Source organism: Eleutherodactylus coqui, chromosome 12 (genome assembly GCF_035609145.1).
Source record: "Eleutherodactylus coqui strain aEleCoq1 chromosome 12, aEleCoq1.hap1, whole genome shotgun sequence".
Taxonomy (NCBI): domain Eukaryota; kingdom Metazoa; phylum Chordata; class Amphibia; order Anura; family Eleutherodactylidae; genus Eleutherodactylus; species Eleutherodactylus coqui.
The window spans coordinates 1601341-1623243 of record NC_089848.1 but is presented as its reverse complement, the minus strand read 5'-3'; the positions used below and the strand labels follow the sequence as shown (position 1 = coordinate 1623243).

Below are 21903 nucleotides of genomic sequence, written 5' to 3'. Positions count from 1 at the left end.
GATTCCTTCAGTTTTTCCTGTAGTTTCTGCCCTTTTTCCCTGTGTCCCTTTTTTGCCTGGGTGATTGGTTGTATGTATGCCCCCTCGCATACGCTTTCATGGCCTCCCAGCTGACTGTCACACTTGTGCTATCTTTGCTTAGTTCGAAATATTCCTCTAGAGTTATTTTCCCGTTTTCTTTGTTTAATAAATTTAGCCAATATGGGTTTAATTTCCACCTCTTTTGGGTGTAGTTACCGGCGTTGCTGTGTTGTAGATCTAAGCGTAGCATGGAATGATCAGAAACAACCCTCGGCAGGTATTCTATTGCGGTTATGTCACTGTATAGCCTAGTGTTCCCTATTGCTAGGTCTATCCTGGATAGGGATTGATGTGTGGTCGAAGAGCATGAATATTGTTTGTTTGTGGGGTGTCGTGTTCGCCATATGTCTATTAGTGATATTTCGTTTGTTAATCGGCCCAGTGATGTCCGGTTCCTTTCCTCACTTATATTTTCTGTCCTTAATCTGTCTTGTGCGGGGTTAATTACCGAGTTAAAGTCGCCTATTATTAGGATTGGGACGTCCGGCGTGTCATTTGTAAATCCTACTATTTGCCGCATTACTGTGTTGTTGTATGGGGGCGGGATGTACACCGAGGCCAGGATACATGTGTAATTGTATATTCTACAGTGTAAACATATGAATCGGCCTTCTGGGTCAATTTTTCGCGCCAGGCATTTGAACGGTATGTTTTTATGCACTACTATACTGCCCCCCCTGGAGTATCTTGTGTGTGTAGAGTGGAAGCTTTGCCCCATTCCCCCCACTTTGAGTGTATCTGTGGTTTCTTTTGACAGGTGTGTTTCCTGCAGGCATATAATGGCCGGGCCCTGCTCCTTGATTACCTGTATTATTGCCGAGCGTTTTGTCTGGTCGCTCATGCCTCGCACATTCCATGCAACAATCCTGACCTTTCTACTCATTTTTCTTGCTCTTTACCTTCCTCAGGGTTTCTGTTTTCTGTTAGTTGCTGTTCTCTTTTATTTTTGTGAGGGAGCCGCACTGGGAGGATCCAGATCTCTGTATCAGCGTCACACCTGCATCCCTCCCCGCATATGTACGTACAATTTTGCCCATTCTCGGTCTCAACCACCAATATATACATTTCTCTTTCTTTGCTTATATATTTCCATTATTCTTATCATCTGCACATTTATATAAACATTCCTTCCCCTTACCCCCCCTTGCCCCATATTTCTACCACCTGATATTACCTCCTCTACCTGTAAATTATTTAACATTTCTCCAACATGCGAGAGAGAGACCAAACAACGAACATCCCCAACATATAACTCACTGATCCGTTGTCTTCCACTCGGATCGGGGTACCAGTCCTCCATTCTCCCGATCGATGTGTCCTGTCGTCCCAGGAGCTCCTCTCAGAAGTTTTGGGTCCCTTTACATAAGCATTTCTTTGGATGTTGTCTCTTCATGGTGATTTGCGCTGTGTTCTTCCCCTCCGGATTTCCATTTCGTTGTGATCTATCCAGGTGCCGACTTCTTTTGGGCTTTCGAACAAGTGTGTTGCACCCAGCGCCGCCACCCTCAGTTTGGCGGGTATAGCATCGCGTATGGCACTTGCAGGTTTCGCAGCCGTCTTTTTATTTCTATAAATGTTGCGCGTTTCTTTTCTATTTCCGTAGAAAAATCTGGAAAGAAGGAGACTTTTGCACCGTTGAATTGGATTTCGCCTTTCTCGCGGGCTTTCTGAAGTATGATGTCTCAATCTCTGTAGTGTAATATTTTCATAATCATTGGTCTAGCGGAAGCCCCCGGGGGGAGGGGCCGCGTGGGGACACGATGAGCTCTTTCTATTGCGAACATCGTGGTGAGGGTATTTCTTCCGAATAGTTCCGTCAGCCATGTTTCCATGAACTCTGTCGGGTTTCTTCCTTCTGCTTTTTCTGGGAGGCCCACAATCCGCACGTTGTTCCTTCTTGACCTATTTTCCAGGTCATCTGCTTTGTTCTGTAGATATTGTATATCTTGCAGGTTTTTTCCCACATCTCGTTGTATTGGCTGTATTGCGTCTTCCACGTCACTTACTCGTTGTTCGGTTTCCGTCAGACGCTCTGCTATTTTTTGCACGCCGTGTCGTAGCAGGTCTACATTCGTTTGCATCGCACCCATTTGCGTAGTAAGGTTGCTCAGCGATGCATTACATTTGGTGATTTCTCCGAAGATGTCTTTCAGCGTGGGTTCTCTGGCGCCCCTTGCATCTTTTTGTCCTCGGTCATTTGTGTCGGGGTCATCTGCATTGTTAATAGCATCTCGTATGTAACTATCAGATGTACCTGCATAATTTGTGCCATTTTGCATGCGATTGTCGGTTATACTTGCATTATTTGCCTTGTCTTGTACGCGGTTGTCACACGCTCTTGCGGTTTTTATGTCCTCTTGTACCGTTTCCAGATGCGCTGGCAATGCGCATGTCGTCTTGTATATAGTTGTCAGGTTTATTTGTGGTGTTTGCGCCATCTTGCAGACATTGGTCGACTGTATTGGCGCTGTTTGTATCTTTGCAATTAGGGTTGCTTGCGTTAGATAGAATATCCTGTCTTATTTTCAGACCTTTGTGCACTGCTGTCTTGTTTGCTTTGGTCCTGGTTAGGGTCTATTGATGTGTTTGCTTTGTCCCCTCTCTCCTCTGCTATGCTTTCTGGGTATGTGGCTCCTTCCTCCCCTCCTACTCCCGCCATTTGCATGCTTCTTTGTGGGCTCCCCTGCTCCTCTGTGTCTCCCCTCTGCTGCCCCGGGCTTCTTGTTTCCTCTTTTCTGTCCCTGTCCTCCCTGGCATACCTCGCTAGCTTCCGCGCTGTGTCTGTGCTGCTTATGATGGGGCGCGGTATGAGCGTCCTCAGCTCTCTCCCTCCGGTGCCATCTTGTTTTTGCCGGCCGCCGGCTTCTTCTCCCTTTCCTTTCTCTTTGCCGCGCGCCATCTTCTCCACGGATGCCCGCCTCTTCCCTGCTGGTCTCCGCTATGTTCCTGCTTTGTTTTTTTCGTTTTTCGCCCGTTCTGGGTCCCGCTGTCAGGATGTTTCTCGGGTTATTACAGGAGCTGCTCCGAGTTGCGGCCGTCTACATCGCCGGTCAGGCTCCGCCCCCTTCTCTGTGTTTGAAGTGTTTCTGATTAGTGGATGCGGGGACCCTGCTCCATACAAATAACTTCATTTAGCCCGACCGTTCTAGAAAGGTTTGATGTCTAGCTACCAGCTCTGGGTTTAGCTGTACAGACGGAGCTGCATGGAGCTCGGGACGCACCACCTCTGCTCTAACATACTCAGTACACCAGCAAACCGTCTCGTACAAAGAAACTTACAGCAGTCAACATTACACTTCAACTCATTTATTTTGCACACTTAAATACAGCTTTACCTGCAGTAACTCCGACTCGGGGATGCTGCCGTTGGACTGCTGGCACCAAGCAACCATCTGCTCTGGGAAGAAATTCTTAAAAAAAAAGAAAAAAAATCAGTCATTTAAGCTGTTAATCCTGCGAAAAGGCAGAAAGCAAAAAGTGTTACTTTGTAAAACATGTGAGGGTTCTTGTGGGTCTGTAAAACATGTGAGGGTTCTTGTGGGTCTGTAAAACATGTGAGGGTTCTTGTGGTTTGTAAAACATGTGAGGGTTCTTGTGGGTCTGTAAAACATGTGAGGGTTCTTGTGGGTTTGTAAAACATGTGAGGGTTCTTGTGGATCTGTAAAACATGTGAGGGTTCTTGTGGATCTGTAAAACATGTGAGGGTTCTTGTGGGTCTGTAAAACATGTGAGGGTTCTTGTGGGTTTGTAAAACATGTGAGGGTTCTTGTGGGTTTGTAAAACATGTGAGGGTTCTTGTGGGTCTGTAAAACATGTGAGGGTTCTTGTGGATCTGTAAAACATGTGAGGGTTCTTGTGGTTTGTAAAACATGTGAGGGCTCTTGTGGGTTTGTAAAACATGTGAGGGTTCTTGTGGATCTGTAAAACATGTGAGGGCTCTTGTGGGTTTGTAAAACATGTGAGGGTTCTTGTGGATCTGTAAAACATGTGAGGGTTCTTGTGGGTCTGTAAAACATGTGAGGGTTCTTGTGGGTTTGTAAAACATGTGAGGGTTCTTGTGGGTCTGTAAAACATGTGAGGGTTCTTGTGGGTTTGTAAAACATGTGAGGGTTCTTGTGGGTTTGTAAAACATGTGAGGGCTCTTGTGGATCTGTAAAACATGTGAGGGTTCTTGTGGGTCTGTAAAACATGTGAGGGTTCTTGTGGGTTTGTAAAACATGTGAGGGTTCTTGTGGGTCTGTAAAACATGTGAGGGTTCTTGTGGATCTGTAAAACATGTGAGGGTTCTTGTGGTTTGTAAAACATGTGAGGGTTCTTGTGGGTCTGTAAAACATGTGAGGGTTCTTGTGGGTTTGTAATACATGTGAGGGCTCTTGTGGGTTTATAAAACATGTGAGGGTTCTTGTGGGTTTGTAAAACATGTGAGGGTTCTTGTGGGTTTGTAAAACATGTGAGGGTTCTTGTGGGTCTGTAAAACATGTGAGGGTTCTTGTGGGTCTGTAAAACATGTGAGGGTTCTTGTGGGTTTGTAAAACATGTGAGGGTTCTTGTGGGTCTGTAAAACATGTGAGGGTTCTTGTGGGTTTGTAAAACATGTGAGGGTTCTTGTGGGTTTGTAAAACATGTGAGGGCTCTTGTGGATCTGTAAAACATGTGAGGGTTCTTGTGGATCTGTAAAACATGTGAGGGTTCTTGTGGGTCTGTAAAACATGTGAGGGTTCTTGTGGGTTTGTAAAACATGTGAGGGTTCTTGTGGGTCTGTAAAACATGTGAGGGTTCTTGTGGGTTTGTAAAACATGTGAGGGTTCTTGTGGGTTTGTAAAACATGTGAGGGCTCTTGTGGATCTGTAAAACATGTGAGGGTTCTTGTGGGTCTGTAAAACATGTGAGGGTTCTTGTGGGTTTGTAAAACATGTGAGGGTTCTTGTGGGTCTGTAAAACATGTGAGGGTTCTTGTGGATCTGTAAAACATGTGAGGGTTCTTGTGGTTTGTAAAACATGTGAGGGTTCTTGTGGGTCTGTAAAACATGTGAGGGTTCTTGTGGGTTTGTAATACATGTGAGGGCTCTTGTGGGTTTATAAAACATGTGAGGGTTCTTGTGGGTTTGTAAAACATGTGAGGGTTCTTGTGGGTTTGTAAAACATGTGAGGGTTCTTGTGGGTCTGTAAAACATGTGAGGGTTCTTGTGGGTCTGTAAAACATGTGAGGGTTCTTGTGGGTCTGTAAAACATGTGAGGGTTCTTGTGGGTCTGTAAAACATGTGAGGGTTCTTGTGGATCTGTAAAACATGTGAGGGCTCTTGTGGGTTTGTAAAACATGTGAGGGCTCTTGTGGATCTGTAAAACATGTGAGGGCTCTTGTGGGTTTGTAAAACATGTGAGGGCTCTTGTGGTTTGTAAAACATGTGAGGGTTCTTGTGGGTTTGTAAAACATGTGAGGGTTCTTGTGGGTCTGTAAAACATGTGAGGGTTCTTGTGGGTTTGTAAAACATGTGAGGGTTCTTGTGGGTCTGTAAAACATGTGAGGGCTCTTGTGGATCTGTAAAACATGTGAGGGCTCTTGTGGGTCTGTAAAACATGTGAGGGCTCTTGTGGTTTGTAAAACATGTGAGGGGTCTTGTGGGTCTGTAAAACATGTGAGGGTTCTTGTGGGTTTGTAAAACATGTGAGGGTTCTTGTGGGTTTGTAAAACATGTGAGGGTTCTTGTGGTTTGTAAAACATGTGAGGGTTCTTGTGGGTTTGTAAAACATGTGAGGGTTCTTGTGGGTTTATAAAACATGTGAGGGTTCTTGTGGGTTTATAAAACATGTGAGGGTTCTTGTGGGTTTATAAAACATGTGAGGGTTCTTGTGGGTTTGTAAAACATGTGAGGGTTCTTGTGGGTCTGTAAAACATGTGAGGGTTCTTGTGGGTTTATAAAACATGTGAGGGTTCTTGTGGGTTTGTAAAACATGTGAGGGCTCTTGTGGGTTTGTAAAACATGTGAGGGTTCTTGTGGGTTTATAAAACATGTGAGGGTTCTTGTGGGTCTGTAAAACATGTGAGGGTTCTTGTGGGTTTATAAAACATGTGAGGGTTCTTGTGGGTTTGTAAAACATGTGAGGGTTCTTGTGGGTTTGTAAAACATGTGAGGGTTCTTGTGGGTCTGTAAAACATGTGAGGGTTCTTGTGGGTCTGTAAAACATGTGAGGGTTCTTGTGGGTCTGTAAAACATGTGAGGGTTCTTGTGGGTTTGTAAGACGTGAGGGTTCTTGTGGGTCTGTAAAACATGTGAGGGTTCTTGTGGGTCTGTAAAACATGTGAGGGTTCTTGTGGGTTTGTAAAACATGTGAGGGTTCTTGTGGGTTTGTAAAACATGTGAGGGTTCTTGTGGGTTTGTAAAACATGTGAGGGTTCTTGTGGGTTTGTAAAACATGTGAGGGTTCTTGTGGGTTTGTAAAACATGTGAGGGTTCTTGTGGGTTTGTAAAACATGTGAGGGTTCTTGTGGGTTTGTAAAACATGTGAGGGTTCTTGTGGGTTCTTAAAACATGTGAGGGTTCTTGTGGGTTCTTAAAACATGTGAGGGTTCTTGTGGGTTTGTAAAACATGTGAGGGTTCTTGTGGGTTTGTAATACATGTGAGGGTTCTTGTGGGTTTGTAATACATGTGAGGGTTCTTGTGGGTTTGTAAAACATGTGAGGGTTCTTGTGGGTCTGTAAAACATGTGAGGGTTCTTGTGGGTCTGTAAAACATGTGAGGGTTCTTGTGGGTCTGTAAAACATGTGAGGGTTCTTGTGGGTCTGTAAAACATGTGAGGGTTCTTGTGGGTTCTTAAAACATGTGAGGGTTCTTGTGGGTTCTTAAAACATGTGAGGGTTCTTGTGGGTTCTTAAAACATGTGAGGGTTCTTGTGGGTTTGTAAAACATGTGAGGGTTCTTGTGGGTTTGTAAAACATGTGAGGGTTCTTGTGGGTTTGTAATACATGTGAGGGTTCTTGTGGGTTTGTAATACATGTGAGGGTTCTTGTGGGTTTGTAAAACATGTGAGGGTTCTTGTGGGTCTGTAAAACATGTGAGGGTTCTTGTGGGTCTGTAAAACATGTGAGGGTTCTTGTGGGTCTGTAAAACATGTGAGGGTTCTTGTGGGTCTGTAAAACATGTGAGGGTTCTTGTGGGTTCTTAAAACATGTGAGGGTTCTTGTGGGTTCTTAAAACATGTGAGGGTTCTTGTGGGTTCTTAAAACATGTGAGGGTTCTTGTGGGTTTGTAAAACATGTGAGGGTTCTTGTGGGTTTGTAAAACATGTGAGGGTTCTTGTGGGTTTGTAATACATGTGAGGGTTCTTGTGGGTTTGTAATACATGTGAGGGTTCTTGTGGGTTTGTAAAACATGTGAGGGTTCTTGTGGGTCTGTAAAACATGTGAGGGTTCTTGTGGGTCTGTAAAACATGTGAGGGTTCTTGTGGGTCTGTAAAACATGTGAGGGTTCTTGTGGGTTTGTAAAACATGTGAGGGTTCTTGTGGGTTTGTAAAACATGTGAGGGTTCTTGTGGGTTTGTAAAACATGTGAGGGTTCTTGTGGGTCTGTAAAACATGTGAGGGTTCTTGTGGGTCTGTAAAACATGTGAGGGTTCTTGTGGGTTTGTAAAACATGTGAGGGTTCTTGTGGGTCTGTAAAACATGTGAGGGTTCTTGTGGGTCTGTAAAACATGTGAGGGTTCTTGTGGGTCTGTAAAACATGTGAGGGTTCTTGTGGGTCTGTAAAACATGTGAGGGTTCTTGTGGGTCTGTAAAACATGTGAGGGCTCTTGTGGGTCTGTAAAACATGTGAGGGTTCTTGTGGGTCTGTAAAACATGTGAGGGTTCTTGTGGGTCTGTAAAACATGTGAGGGTTCTTGTGGGTCTGTAAAACATGTGAGGGTTCTTGTGGGTCTGTAAAACATGTGAGGGCTCTTGTGGGTCTGTAAAACATGTGAGGGTTCTTGTGGGTCTGTAAAACATGTGAGGGTTCTTGTGGGTCTGTAAAACATGTGAGGGTTCTTGTGGGTCTGTAAAACATGTGAGGGTTCTTGTGGGTTTTTTTTTAAAGTAATGTACAGCCAAGTTTTTCTTCAAAAATATTCTGCCCATGCTCAAAATCAAATGAACCTATCTATGCCGACCCATCCCAGGCCCCGCTGAGTCAGCCTGTGCACAAGAGCTTACAGGCCCCAATGATCAACGGGCTGGGTGAACGGAGAGGTAGCGCTGGAGCATCGGGGGGGATAGGTCCTCTTTTGCTTTCTTTTTCTATTCACCTGTTACGATACCAAACTGTTAACTGCCATCATAAAAACAGGAACTGGGAGGGGTTCGTCTTTGTATAAAATCCTGTTTAGCCCCTTAAGGACTGCCCCCTTTTTTAGAAGGGGGTTCTTTACAGTAAGAGCAGTGACACTATGGAACTCTCTGCCTGAGGATGTGGTGAAGGCCAACTCTAAGAGTTTGAGGGGTCTGGAGGCCTTTCTTGTGTGTTATCCTCTATACAATACTGCATGTTATATTGCTGATTACATATTTTATAACCTGTGATTCTGCTACAACCTCTTTAAGCACTAAAAAGCATTGTTTTAGGATACAAATACCACAGCACCCCCTTTTGAATCAACCTTGTAATCCTGTAGATATGATGCCTTCTACTGGCCAACGAATACATGCGGTTACCGTGGAGCCTTCAGGTTAGTCTAATGAAGGATCGATAGAAGCCCTGAAAGCTCGCAGGAACATCACGTATTGTTGTTGGTCAGTAACAAGCCTCATATCTACAGGATGACTCGGCTTCTCTTGCTGGGAACAATCACAACAAGGAAATAACTAAAATGAGCCTACGGACGGAGGAGAGCCACAAAAGAGAGCGCTTAGACTGCCGTCAGACTGCTGAGCTCTCTACAATAGTCTATGGTTCTGTTTCATGTATATTTGGGGACTTCTAGTAAATCAATAAAGTCATCAGTTCTGGGCACCAAGCTTTAGCCCCATTCACACAGTGCCATTATGGTGGCATGTCAAATCCTGATGCAGTTTTCACAAAAACTATACTGGGTATCCGAGTGTGGGGGAGGGGGGGGGGGTCTAACTCCGGGTGAATCTGACACTTAATCTGAACTCTGAGACTCGGCCTTGGATTTCTGCCCTGAATTAAGTGTCAGATCCACGCTGGAAAAATACCAACACGGTTCCGACAATTACATGGTGTGATTGAGGCCTCCTTCTCCGTTCCAGTGATAGATCCACCCCATTTCTTGAGATGCGGATAGTCGGGACCGTGGCTACTGAGATGCATAGCAATCAGCCGGAAATAGGCAAGTTACTGGCACATGCCAAGCTCTGGAGGCCAACGGTGGCTAATAGAGGACCAAAGCATGGGACCACCAGAGTGCAACACTTCGGGGAGCTTGGGCCGCATCAAGCCAATGGCAGAACGAACAGAGCTGAATTGTGTAATTTGGACGCCCCTGCCTGTTCCCCAGTTTGCAGGCTCAGTGGGGGATAGGAGGTCTACATATACAAATTACACATTGCAACTTCCCAACTTGAGTCCTAGTATTCACTTCTTTCAGCTACAGGGTTGATCCAAGGAGAGATTCTCTTTAACAAAGTATTTGAAACACAGGATAATTAAAAAAGACGACATTTACTGATCATTCCGCAGCGGCCGCTTACCACAGGATTCTTGAAAAATTCATATTTTGCATAATTCTTTCTGAACAGAAACTTGCTTTCACTGGTCATCATGGACTGAATCTGCTGCACCAGCTCATGGTCTTCAAGACACCGCTCTAGGGGACAGAAGAAGGTCACTTGTGAGGGCAGAAGACCGTCTGCTCATTACTGGTTAGTCATGCAGGACCGGGACCTCCCTAAATGCTCCCTCTGCCTCCTTATGGGAAGGTGGGAAAATCTCCAGGGAGAAGGAGACCAACACTTAATACCGGGAAGATCCCAACGTCCAAAGGAGGGAGAAGAAACAGGCCTAAAGCAACCCCTGTACACGTCCGAACCCCAGAATGTGACAGACAGTAAATATCACCCCCCCCCCCCTCTGACACGGCTTTCTTTACAAACTTGTAGCGGTTCTACAATTTAGGCAGCTTTCACACCTTCCTCGGGGTCTGTTCAGGGTTCCCATCTCTTAGAGCAGAGAAACAAATAAACGGGGAGGGGGGGGGGGGGGGGGGGATCCATTCAATTTTAAGGGGGTTTGAAAAAAAAAAAAAACCAAACAGTAAATCTAACAGAAAGGCCCCCATTTGCTTCCATTCCAACAGGTTTGCATTTTTTCTTTTGGATGCAAAAATAATGCTACAGGCTGTGCTCATTTCACGTTAAAAAAAAACTAAAATTGGAACAAAAGCAGGCTGAAGTCTCTTATTTTGATGGGATTTAAAAAAAAAAACAAAACTGGGGAAAAAATTAAAAACAAAAAAGAAAAAGTTTCCCCCCACAATTGATTTCAGTTTCTATCTTCCAAAGACGAACCAGAGAGACGGAAATAGGTGGCATCAGGTGCGCTCCAGACGACCCCCCCCCCCCACTGTTGGCATCAGGTGCCCTCCAGACGACCCCCCCCCCCACTGGTGGCATCAGGTGCCCTCCAGACGCCCCCCCCCCACACTGCCAGGTGCCCTCCAGACGCCCCCCCCCACACTGGTGGCATCAGGTGCCCTCCAGACGCCCCCCCCCCCCCACATTGGTGGCATCAGGTGCCCTCCAGACGCCCCCCCCCCACACTGGTGGCATCAGGTGCGCTCCAGACGACCCCCCCACTGGTGGCATCAGGTGCGCTCCAGACGACCCCCCACTGGTGGCATCAGTTGCGCTCCAGACGACCCCCCACTGGTGGCATCAGGTGCGCTCCAGACGACCCCCCACTGGCGGCATCAGGTGCGCTCCAGACGACCCCCCACTGGCGGCATCAGGTGCGCTCCAGACGACCCCCCACTGGCGGCATCAGGTGCGCTCCAGACGACCCCCCACTGGCGGCATCAGGTGCGCTCCAGGATACCGCAACGCCCGTGGACAGGGGGCCCAAGGGCAGTCAGTGACTAGTCATCTAATGTACATGTGCCGTAGGTTACACATATATGAGAACTCCTTATTACAGCGGACGGAGGTGGCGGCAGTCATTATCCGTCTTTTAGGGCTTTGATACATTCTAGTTGATTAGTGCTGACCGGCTTCATTGGTAACAAACAACCCCAATATATATTAGCTGTAAAGGGATCTTGCCAAGGACTCGGAGGGCATGTATGCAGCGTTCTATACGACCATCAAGGGAAGCGCCAGTCAGGCCATATCTCCATCTAGTCTCGCCCCAAGCACCGGGCGGTATACGCCCCACTAAACACGTTTACATCGGCCAATTATTTTCACAATTTCCAAGTGATTGCAGGCAATATTGTCCATAAATCACCACTTCTCTTCAATCTTGATCAGTCGCACTCCTGCGTAAATATGGTGCCAGAGCTGAGCAAACTATAGTAACATAAAGCCAGCATACTACATAGATGCAGTACCAGGACCAAGCTTACTACTGCGATACATAACAGAGGATGTAATAGACACCGTATCAAAGCTTATGCATTTAGTACATAGATCCAACAACTGAACTAAGCCTACTGCATGGATAGTATACCAACACCCAGATCACCAGCTAGATATGGCGCCAGAACCAAGATCACTACATGGATTCAACACCAGAACCAAGCACTGCTCACACCTCATTATGGGGTCTATCCAGGGATGCCGACGGGCTTTCAGTTTAAAAGCCCAAATACAGCTCCTGAATGGACGCCCTCCGTTTTAGCAGTTTTGATTACTGGCAGAGAGATCGTTAGGCTCCATTCCAGAAGATTTCCATTCAGTTCAGCTCCGGTCCCGTCCGGGGGCCATTGTCAGGCTTTTAAAAATGTCCAGCCCCAACAGGAGCGATGTGTGAACAGGCCCCGACGGGCGCCTCGGTCAGAAGAATGTCCACTACCAGCAGGAAAACTGGAATGGATTGCTGGACAGCGGCATGTAATGGACAGCTCCACGCCTGGATACCTCTAACACTTGGTGTGACTCTAGTTTAGGGGTCCGTTCACATGTAGCAAAGTTGGTGCAGACAGCAAAAAACCTCAAAACAAAATCTGCAGCAAATTCCTTGTCAAAAACCGCGTCCAACAGCCGGCTGAGCTCCCGCTGTAATGCCAGTCCCCTCAGACACTAGCTGGCACGGGGGCAGAGATCCCCCCAGTCCAGAGATCAGTGAGGGTCCCAGGGTGCGACTCCTGTCTAAGGTGGGAACACCCTTTAACCCATTGTTTCCACAACCACTTTTCTAGTGTCCCATCTTTTCCCGAACATGGCCGCAATGAGGGTTTAAGGCTTTCTTTGCCGGACGAGCTGTGGTTAAGGGCCCATTTAATGTAACTTCTACCATGGCAGGTACAATGAGAAAAACCTCAAGTTAGAAGTTACCTTCCCTAAATACGTGAGTACAGAGGAGCTCTGCTAGTCATAGGGGGATGGTTTAACCCCTCAGACCACCAATACATCTTCTGTACGGTGGCACCTCTGTTAGAAGCAACAATCAGACCTTAATAGCTGCTCTCCGATCCGGTGATCGCTCCGACTTGGAGTTATTGTAAGTCTGAAATGATGACTGGCACTTCAGTGTTACATGTAAGCAAAAAGTTTAACATTAATAGAGGTCACTTAAAATTGTAATTTTGCTCTATTTTCTGTGTCCTTCAGCTGGACTGGTGACGCCTCATCGGCCACTGACCCCCCCCCCGCCTCCTCTCCTCACCCCAAGATCTTGCCCATGGAGGGGCATATGACCAGAAATGTCCCTGAACCTCCCCTATGACAACAAACTGAGCAGCGGTGGAGTCAAGTTATTGGTCACATGACCCTTCCATAAGCAGCTATCCAATGGACAGGAGAGATCTCGGGAAGGGAGGAAGCGGGCCGGTGCGACGAGGATGACCGGCATCACAAGTCCGGCAAGACCGGTTAGAAGCTGAAGGAAGCGACATCTAGAAGTGTAATGATGCAAAGTGCTTTTATACAACATGAAGTCTGTGTGTACAGCGTGGAGATTACAAGGGTCTGAGAACTATCAACCCTGTAAGGACTTCTGTGAGCAGAGAGAACGGCTCTTCACACCCCCAACAGGCTCCGGATCCCCCCCCCCCCAACAGGCTCCGGAATCCCCCCCCAGGCTCCGGATTCCCCCCCCCCAACAGGCTCCGGAATCCCCCCCCCCAACAGGCTCCGGAATCCCCCCCCCCCCAACAGGCTCCGGAATCCCCCCCCCAACAGGCTCTGGATTCCCCCCCCCAACAGGCTCCGGATTCCCCCCCCCCCAACAGGCTCCGGATCCCCCCCCCCAACAGGCTCCGGATCCCCCCCCCCCAACAGGCTCCGGATCCCCCCCCCCCCACAGGCTCCGGATCCCCCCCCCAACAGGCTCCGGAATCCCCCCCCAGGCTCCGGATTCCCCCCCCCCAACAGGCTCCGGAATCCCCCCCCCCAACAGGCTCCGGAATCCCCCCCCCCCCAACAGGCTCCGGAATCCCCCCCCCAACAGGCTCTGGATTCCCCCCCCCAACAGGCTCCGGATTCCCCCCCCCCCAACAGGCTCCGGATCCCCCCCCCCCCAACAGGCTCCGGATCCCCCCCCCCCAACAGGCTCCGGATCCCCCCCCAACAGGCTCCGGATTCCCCCCCCCCCCAACAGGCTCCGGATCCCCCCCCCCAACAGGCTCCGGATCCCCCCCCCCCCCAACAGGCTCCGGATCCCCCCAACAGGCACCATGCATGGTTCAAACAAAATAGGAAGCACATGCGCACAAATATATAGATTTATTCACTGGAAGCGCAGTGGGTCCTAGCTTGATCCTGAGAGCAACAGAAGGGAAGCGCTGGAAGGCGGGCCACAAGGGCCATGTGGGCTCTTCTCAACATCAATTTCCTTGGTTTCTAGAGACGTATTTAGGTGTCTTGAAGTGAAGCGCTTACAAGGAAAACCGTTGGTAGCTTCTGTCTCACTATGCTCATCCTTCTCATAGACGTCTATGGGTAGCATGCAACATGAGCCTTTAGTGACCAGATTGTGGCAGTTTTAGGGTGTATTCACATAGGCCAGGTATTGTGCGCTGTAAGTCAGTAGAAGCTATGATCTACAGTGGGTCCATTTACAACGGCGATTTCTCTTGTAGCCATGTAAAAATGACAGTACGGCCGAATGCACATGAAAGGGGGGGGGGGGATCCTGTGACCCCCGCGTACCTGGCCGGATGATCTTTTGTGCTGCGGATGTGCCGGCCAGCATATGCGCAGTCCACCGTGCCGTCGCTGGGCGACAATGCAGATTCTGTGCCCTTACTACAACGGAATCCGCGCTCAAATAGAGCATGCCGCTACTCTCCATCCGCCAGCGGAAAAAACAATACATAATCACACTTGATTTCTGCTTGTGGACTTGGAAAAGCGATTTTTAATAGCGTGTCTATGGGCAGTACTGCCTGCGAAATCAAGAGGTGAACGCTGGCTCTGGATTCCCCGTGTGCCTTCGGTCTAGGGCCAAATTTTTAGGCAATTGCACCAAAAATATAACATTCAGATGCGATTTTCAGGAGTGAAATTTTTATTTTTTACATTCAAACACGAGTTTCTTGCACATAAACAAACAGCATGCGGGGCGATCGGCGCGATCAGAGCGATCCAACGACACATCGCACTCATGTGAAACATCCACAATAACCTGCAGCTCCGCAAGCGTCTGGTACAGATCCCACTCCCATCAACGCGCCACTCCCAGGGGTCTCCGGACTGTTCCCCATTACAAAGCTCTACAACTGGACTACAAGGTTTGTATAAAGGACAGCGAGCAATATAGTAGAATGAGAATTGGTATGCAGGCCGCCCCCCATCTTCACAGACGGATAGGGCAACCAGCTTCATGGCCAGGTACATCACGCTCCCTCGTCATCTGATCCCTACCTGAAGGGACGTCGCCATAGGCTTTACTTGTCATTGGGGGAGTCCCGCTGCAGCTCGCCCTGAAGTGTGGTCACAACCGCGAACCACTGCTCCATCCACTTCAATGGGACGGCTGGAGATGGTGGAGTCTGTAGGTCATTGTCTACCAGCCGACAGTCAAGGAGTGTAAAATACAGAGAGCGTCTCATGAAAACCTCTGGTAAAACTGAACGACCACAAAAAACATTGCGAAAACCCCACTATAAAGCCAGCCTGTCCTCTAACAAGAGCCTTGGAGGAAGCCAAGATCCACCGGTAGCAGGAGGATGGCCGTAGAACAGTATGAAGGAAAGCTTTGTGATGTGCGCACACATGGCAGAGGCAGGTCACGCCGTGTCACCACAGCCCGCTGACAAGTGACCGCGGACAGAGCGAGCAGAAGGGCTTACATTATACTGCCTGCTCAGATCCAATCAAACGCTGCAAAACCAATTGGGCTACGAACCCGGCCACAACAGCCACACGTGCAGCAATGAAGTGTGTTTAATGGGGCCGCTACTGGCCCTCAACCTGAGCAGCCGTTACAGAAAGACCCACAAGCCAACGACTGACGGCTTGTGGTAAAGGACCGGCCAAGCACTGCGAGGGACAAGACGTTAGAGACGTCCACAGGATTCCACGGCGGTTCTTGAACAGCCATTAATCGGACGGCGGCCATCTTTCTCTCTTTCGCATCACTAACAATTGCTTGTCTGCATTATCCTATTACAAACAGCGGGTTCTTCTCACCTGCATCTTGTAGCCACGGAAATGCTCTTCGTGAGGACGCTCCGCCCTCCATTACATTTTTTAAGCTCCGCTCCGTTATTTCTAGTTATGTCAGAAAACGGTAAAAATACCCAACAATCCCACAAACCAAAAGCATCTGTAAAGTACAAGCGGCGGAGCGCCGGCGGCACGGGAAGGTGGAGAGCAGCAGGACTAACATTAACGTGAACCTGCCAACGTGGGGCCGGCACTTTGAAGAGAAGGAATCTAAAGGGTCGTCTGCCGAGTACGTGAAGTCACATGACCAAACGAGCTGTAGTCCAACAGGATTGGACAAGAGCAGAGACCCTCATGAATATTCATTAGCATCCACTTTAGGATAGATAAAAGAAAAAACAAACAGTTACTGAAATCAGTCAGAATGCAGAATAGATTTATCATAGGATTCCAGAAGGACTGCGGCCCGACCGGAGGACGGAAGAGCGGACGCGTAAAGACAAGCCGTGGCCTGCGGCCCGACCGGAGGACGGAAGAGCGGACGCGTAAAGACAAGCCGTGGCCTGCGGCCCGACCGGAGGACGGAGGAGTGGACGCGTAAAGACAAGCCGTGGCCTGCGGCCCGACAGAAGGACGGAGGAGCAGACGCATAAAGACAAGCCGTGGCCTGCGGCCCGACCGGAGGACGGAGGAGCGGAAGCGTAAAGACAAGCCGTGGCCTGCGGCCCGACCGGAGGACGGAGGAGCGGACGCGTAAAGACAAGCCGTGGCCTGCGGCCCGATCGGAGGACGGAGGAGCGGACGCGTAAAGACAAACCGTGGCCTGCGGCCCGACCGGACGACGGAGGAGCGGACGCGTAAAGACAAGCCGTGGCCTGCGGCCCGACCGGAGGACGGAGGAGCGGACGCGTAAAGACAAGCCGTGGCCTGCGGCCCGACCGGAGGACGGAGGAGCGGACGCGTAAAGACAAGCCGTGGCCTGCGGCCCGATCGGAGGACGGAGGAGCGGACGCGTAAAGACAAGCCGTGGCCTGCGGCCCGACCGGAGGACGGAGGAGCGGACGCGTAAAGACAAGCCGTGGCCTGCGGCCCGACCGGAGGACAGAGGAGCGGACGCGTAAAGACAAGCCGTGGCCTGCGGCCCGACCAGAGGTCGGAGGAGCAGACGCGTAAAGACAAGCCGTGGCCTGCGGCCCGACCAGAGGTCGGAGGAGCAGACGCGTAAAGACAAGCCGTGGCCTGCGGCCCGACCGGAGGACGGAGGAGCGGACGCGTAAAGACAAGCCGTGGCCTGCGGCCCGACCGGAGGACGGAGGAGCGGACGCGTAAAGACAAGCCGTGGCCTGCGGCCCGACCGGAGGACGGAGGAGCGGACGCATAAAGACAAGCCGTGGCCTGCGGCCCGACCGGAGGACGGAGGAGCGGACGCGTAAAGACAAGCCGTGGCCTGCGGCCCGATCGGAGGTCGGAGGAGCAGACGCGTAAAGACAAGCCGTGGCCTGCTGCCCGACCGGAGGAGCAGACACGTAAAGACAAGCCGTGGCCTGCGGCCCGACCGGAGGACGGAGGAGCGGACGCGTAAAGACAAGCCGTGGCCTGCGGCCCGACCGGAGGACGGAGGAGCAGACGCGTAAAGACAAGCCGTGGCCTGCAGCCCGACCGGAGGACGGAGGAGCAGACGCGTAAAGACAAGCCGTGGCCAGCTGTCCGACCGGAGGACGGAGGAGCGGACACGTAAAGACAAGCCGTGGCCTGCTGCCCGACCGGAGGACGGAGGAGCAGACGCGTAAAGACAAGCCGTGGCCTGCTGCCCGACCGGAGGACGGAGGAGCGGATGCGTAAAGACAAGCCGTGGCCTGCTCCCGACCGGAGGACGGAGGAGCGGATGCGTAAAGACAAGCCGTGGCCTGCTGCCCGACCGGAGGACGGAGGAGCGGATGCGTAAAGACAAGCTGTGGCCTGCTGCCCGACCGGAGGACGGAGGAGCAGGCGCGTAAAGACAAGCCGTGGCCTGCTGCCCATCGGGCTTCTTATTACCTTACTCACTCTTCTCTCTTCACCTCTATGGGCTCTTCTAATATCTGGCTGCCGATGCTGTGAAATTGTCAAGTGGGTGGTCCTCACTGGCCACTGTCAACGGTGATGCTGGACTTCATTTACAGTCTGACGTTACCCATTGGGAACAAGTGTTGGAGACCACCCACTCAACAGACTCCTAGAGCCGCCAACATCCAGATCGAAGAGGAGCCCATAGAGGTGAATGGAAGAGTATGAAAAAAGGAAACAAGTCTTAGCGTCAACAGGGCTGCGGCCAAACCCGCCGACCACAACAGGACAGGTTCAACTTACACGTTAGACATGGACTTCAGTTTAATGACTTAGCGACCCTTCGGTCCTGGACAAAGATGGCTGCACCCCTTCTGACTAGCGGATGCTCCCTGTGCTGCAGTCTAAGACTCCACATTGCTTTGACTGGCCAGTGCTGTCCATGTCAGCCGCGTGCAACGTCTTCGACACTTATGATCCATACTAGTGCTCAGTATGTAACAGGTAGTCGGCCATCTTTGTCCAGGACCGGAGGGTTACTTTAAGGCTGTGTTCATATCTACATTGCAGACTCCATTAAGAGCCTTCCCATCAGATTGCATCAAAATGCCAAAAGTATAGCGTAGCACCCATTGTGGTCCCTGGAGTCAGACAGTCGGGGTCCTTCATATATCATGCTTCCGCTTCTATGAAGGAAATGTAAAGGCAGATGTGAACGGAGCCTAAACCACTCAATGACCTCATATGGAAATGTAACCTAAATGGAATATATTAGAGAGGTTTCGGGGTTTGTGGGTATTTGGTAGTCTGAGGTGGAAGCCCGTGTGCCTCTAGAAGGAGCGGGGCTCTAGATCTAGGCCTTCTAATTGGTGAGCCCTAGCAGCATCTAGATTAAAGCTACTTTACCACCTTCTACGATTGGCTTGGAATCTACAAGGAGTATTTCAGCTCTTCACCGGTTACCATCCCATCTTACATGTGTTCCTATAGACAAGCCCGGTGATACAAGGAAGCGCACATTAGTGGCATGCAGCTCCAGCAGAGAAGGTTCAGAGTCATAACGAACAAGGTAACAGACAGAATGAAGAAAGCAGGACATTGGCTTCAAGTATGAGACCAAGCGTTAGACGGAGACATGGTGTGGGCGCTCGCCGCCCGCCCGTTCCCTACCTAATCCTAGGTGAGGGTGGTGCTCCACCAGCGTCCAGCTGTTATCATCCACACAATGGCTTTTGTAAATCAGCAACTGGCAGAAGTCCCTGGCTGTCATGTCTGCTAGAATCTCCACCATTTTGCATGTCCCATCTTCACTAAAGACTCTTACAACCTGTAACATAAAGGACACATGTAAAGGCCTTAATCTCTATCACAAGACATGAGCAGCACTTCGCCTTCTGCCTACGGAGGTCAGGGAATGACACTGTGGAGCCCTGGGAACTAGTCACTACCTTCCTGCGGCTCCCCGGGTAGACCCCTTGTTCCCCGGCATCATTTAAGGTCTTCCTTCCCATCTATAGAAGCTCAATATAGGGAATAAACCCAACTTTCATATTAACCTGTTGGCACCAATTCTATTCCGGTGCGGTCTGAGGTTCTGGACATACCCCTATATACAGTATATTCTATATGCACTTGGCTTCCCTTCTGAGACCTACAGTTCAATTAGAGATCTGGAAGGAGGAGGATGCAGAAATGGGCCATTTTATAGAAGTTCCCAATGTCCCCTGTAACCATGCATGGCCTGACCCTCCCCCGGCCCTGAAGATGCCACTTATACACCAGAAGTGCTGCTAGTATACATTGCTATATATGACATGTAGGATATGATATGGAACACATATGCATGCACACAGTACAATATGCATTTCTGTAAATCCAGACAGTTACGCGGATGCAGTTCTAGATGGTCTGATGGGATCTATACACACGGCGCAGATATATATATATATATATACACACAGGTGGACATACAAGTGCAAGAATCCTATGGGGGGAGACGGATTGGGAAACAGACGATGAGGAGAATCATGGAAGATGAAGCCTCTTACCTCGACTGCACGGAGACGGCAGCAGTCAGGAGAACAAGATGGCATTGTAAGTCTAGATAGTTTGTATGCTTCCTGCCCCAGTGGGTACTGTACCTGTCAGGTCGCCAGGCTTACATGGCACTGCTCCTCCGCTCTCCCGCAGCTCCTCGTAAAGGGTTACACAGGCAATCGTTTAGGTAGGGAATCAAACCACATTTTGCAGACCAATGGTAGTTCTCCGCCGCCTGATGTAATCATTTCCCACACGCTCTCAGACTCACTAGTTTTTTTGGAAGCGTTAATATGAAAAAAAAATCCCACCCTAGAGAAAAATATCCGTGTTATGGCCACCCACATGTTACTAGCCGGACCCCCAGATGATGGAAAAGTTCAAAGAAGAAAGGGGAGAGGAGGAGGGGGAGATTGTCTGCCAAAAGCATGCGTGTCCCTGAATGGGGATTGCTGTGCCAACCGGCCGCACAATGGTCCTGCCTGGAAGCCGCTGATGTCATCCACAGGCAACTTAGCATCTCCACTTCTGCGGGTAACTCCTTCCCCCCCGCCGGTGCCGGCCGCTGCTACAGAGGCATTAACTGCTGAGGAGCCGGAGAGCTGGGAACATAGAAGCCAGGGACTCGGGAAGTAACTGCAGGCATCCGGCAGCCGACAGGCACAGATCACGTCTGCAAGAAGCCTTCAGGGTCCTTTCAGACGAGAACACCATCGTTTGGCCAAGCAAGTGACGTCGCGGCTCGTTCATTCGCCGCCGTGCAGCCTGGCCAGACATCGTGGCTCATTCATTCGCCGCTGTGCAGCCTGATCAGACATTGTGGCTCATTCATTCGCCGCCGTGCAGCCTGGTCAGACATCGTGGCTCGCTCATTCGCCGCCGTGCAGCCTGGCCAGACATCATGGCTCATTCATTCGCTGCCGTGCAGCCTGGTCAGACATCGTGGCTCATTCATTCGCGCCGTGCAGCCTGGTCAGACATCGCGGCTCATTCATTCGCGCCGTGCAGCCTGGTCCGACATCGTGGCTCATTCATTCGCGCCGTGCAGCCTGGTCCGACATCGTGGCTCATTCATTCGCGCCGTGCAGCCTGGTCCGACATCGTGGCTCATTCATTCGCGCCGTGCAGCCTGGTCCGACATCGTGGCTCATTCATTCGCCACCGTGCAGCCTGGTCAGACATCGTGGCTTGCTCATTCGCCACCGTGCAGCCTGGTCAGACATCGTGGCTCGCTCATTCGCCACCGTGCAGCCTGGTCAGACAGACATCGGTGGCTCGCTCATTCGCTGCTGTGCAGCCTGGTCAGACATCGTGGCTCATTTATTCACCGCCGTGCAGCCTGGTCAGACATCGTGGCTCGCTCATTCGCCACCGTGCAGCCTGGTCAGACAGACATCGGTGGCTCGCTCATTCGCTGCTGTGCAGCCTGGTCAGACATCGTGGCTCATTTATTCACCGCCGTGCAGCCTGGTCAGACATCGTGGCTCGCTCATTTGCCGCCGTGCAGCCTGGTCAGACATCGTGGCTCATTCATTTTCCGCTGTGCAGCCTGGTCAGACATCGTGGCTCATTCATTCGCGCCGTGCAGCCTGGTCAGACATCGTGGCTCATTCATTCGCGCCGTGCAGCCTGGTCAGACATCGTGGCTTGCTCATTCGCCGCCGTGCAGCCTGGTCAGACATCGTGGCTCATTCATTCGCGCCGTGCAGCCTGGTCAGACATCGTGGCTCGCTCATTCGCTGCTGTGCAGCCTGGTCAGACATCGTGGCTCATTCATTCGCGCCGTGCAGCCTGGTCAGACATCGTGGCTCGCTCATTCGCCACCGTGCAGCCTGGTCAGACAGACATCGGTGGCTCGCTCATTCGCTGCTGTGCAGCCTGGTCAGACATCGTGGCTCATTTATTCACCGCCGTGCAGCCTGGTCAGACATCGTGGCTCGCTCATTTGCCGCCGTGCAGCCTGGTCAGACATCGTGGCTCATTC

The 21903-nt window shown here is 50.4% G+C and overlaps 1 protein-coding gene across 1 annotated transcript in view; it reads right to left on the bottom strand.

The window, feature by feature from the left end:
• Positions 1-21903, bottom strand: part of GRB10 (growth factor receptor bound protein 10) — a 194466-nt gene that overhangs the window by 50672 nt on the left and 121891 nt on the right. The window contains exons 6-8 of the mRNA XM_066585200.1: positions 19053-19209; positions 9765-9880; positions 3417-3491 (exon numbers count right to left, since the gene is read on the bottom strand). Of these exons, the coding sequence (XP_066441297.1) occupies positions 3417-3491; positions 9765-9880; positions 19053-19209 (348 nt within the window). The remainder of the gene's footprint in view (positions 1-3416; positions 3492-9764; positions 9881-19052; positions 19210-21903) is intronic.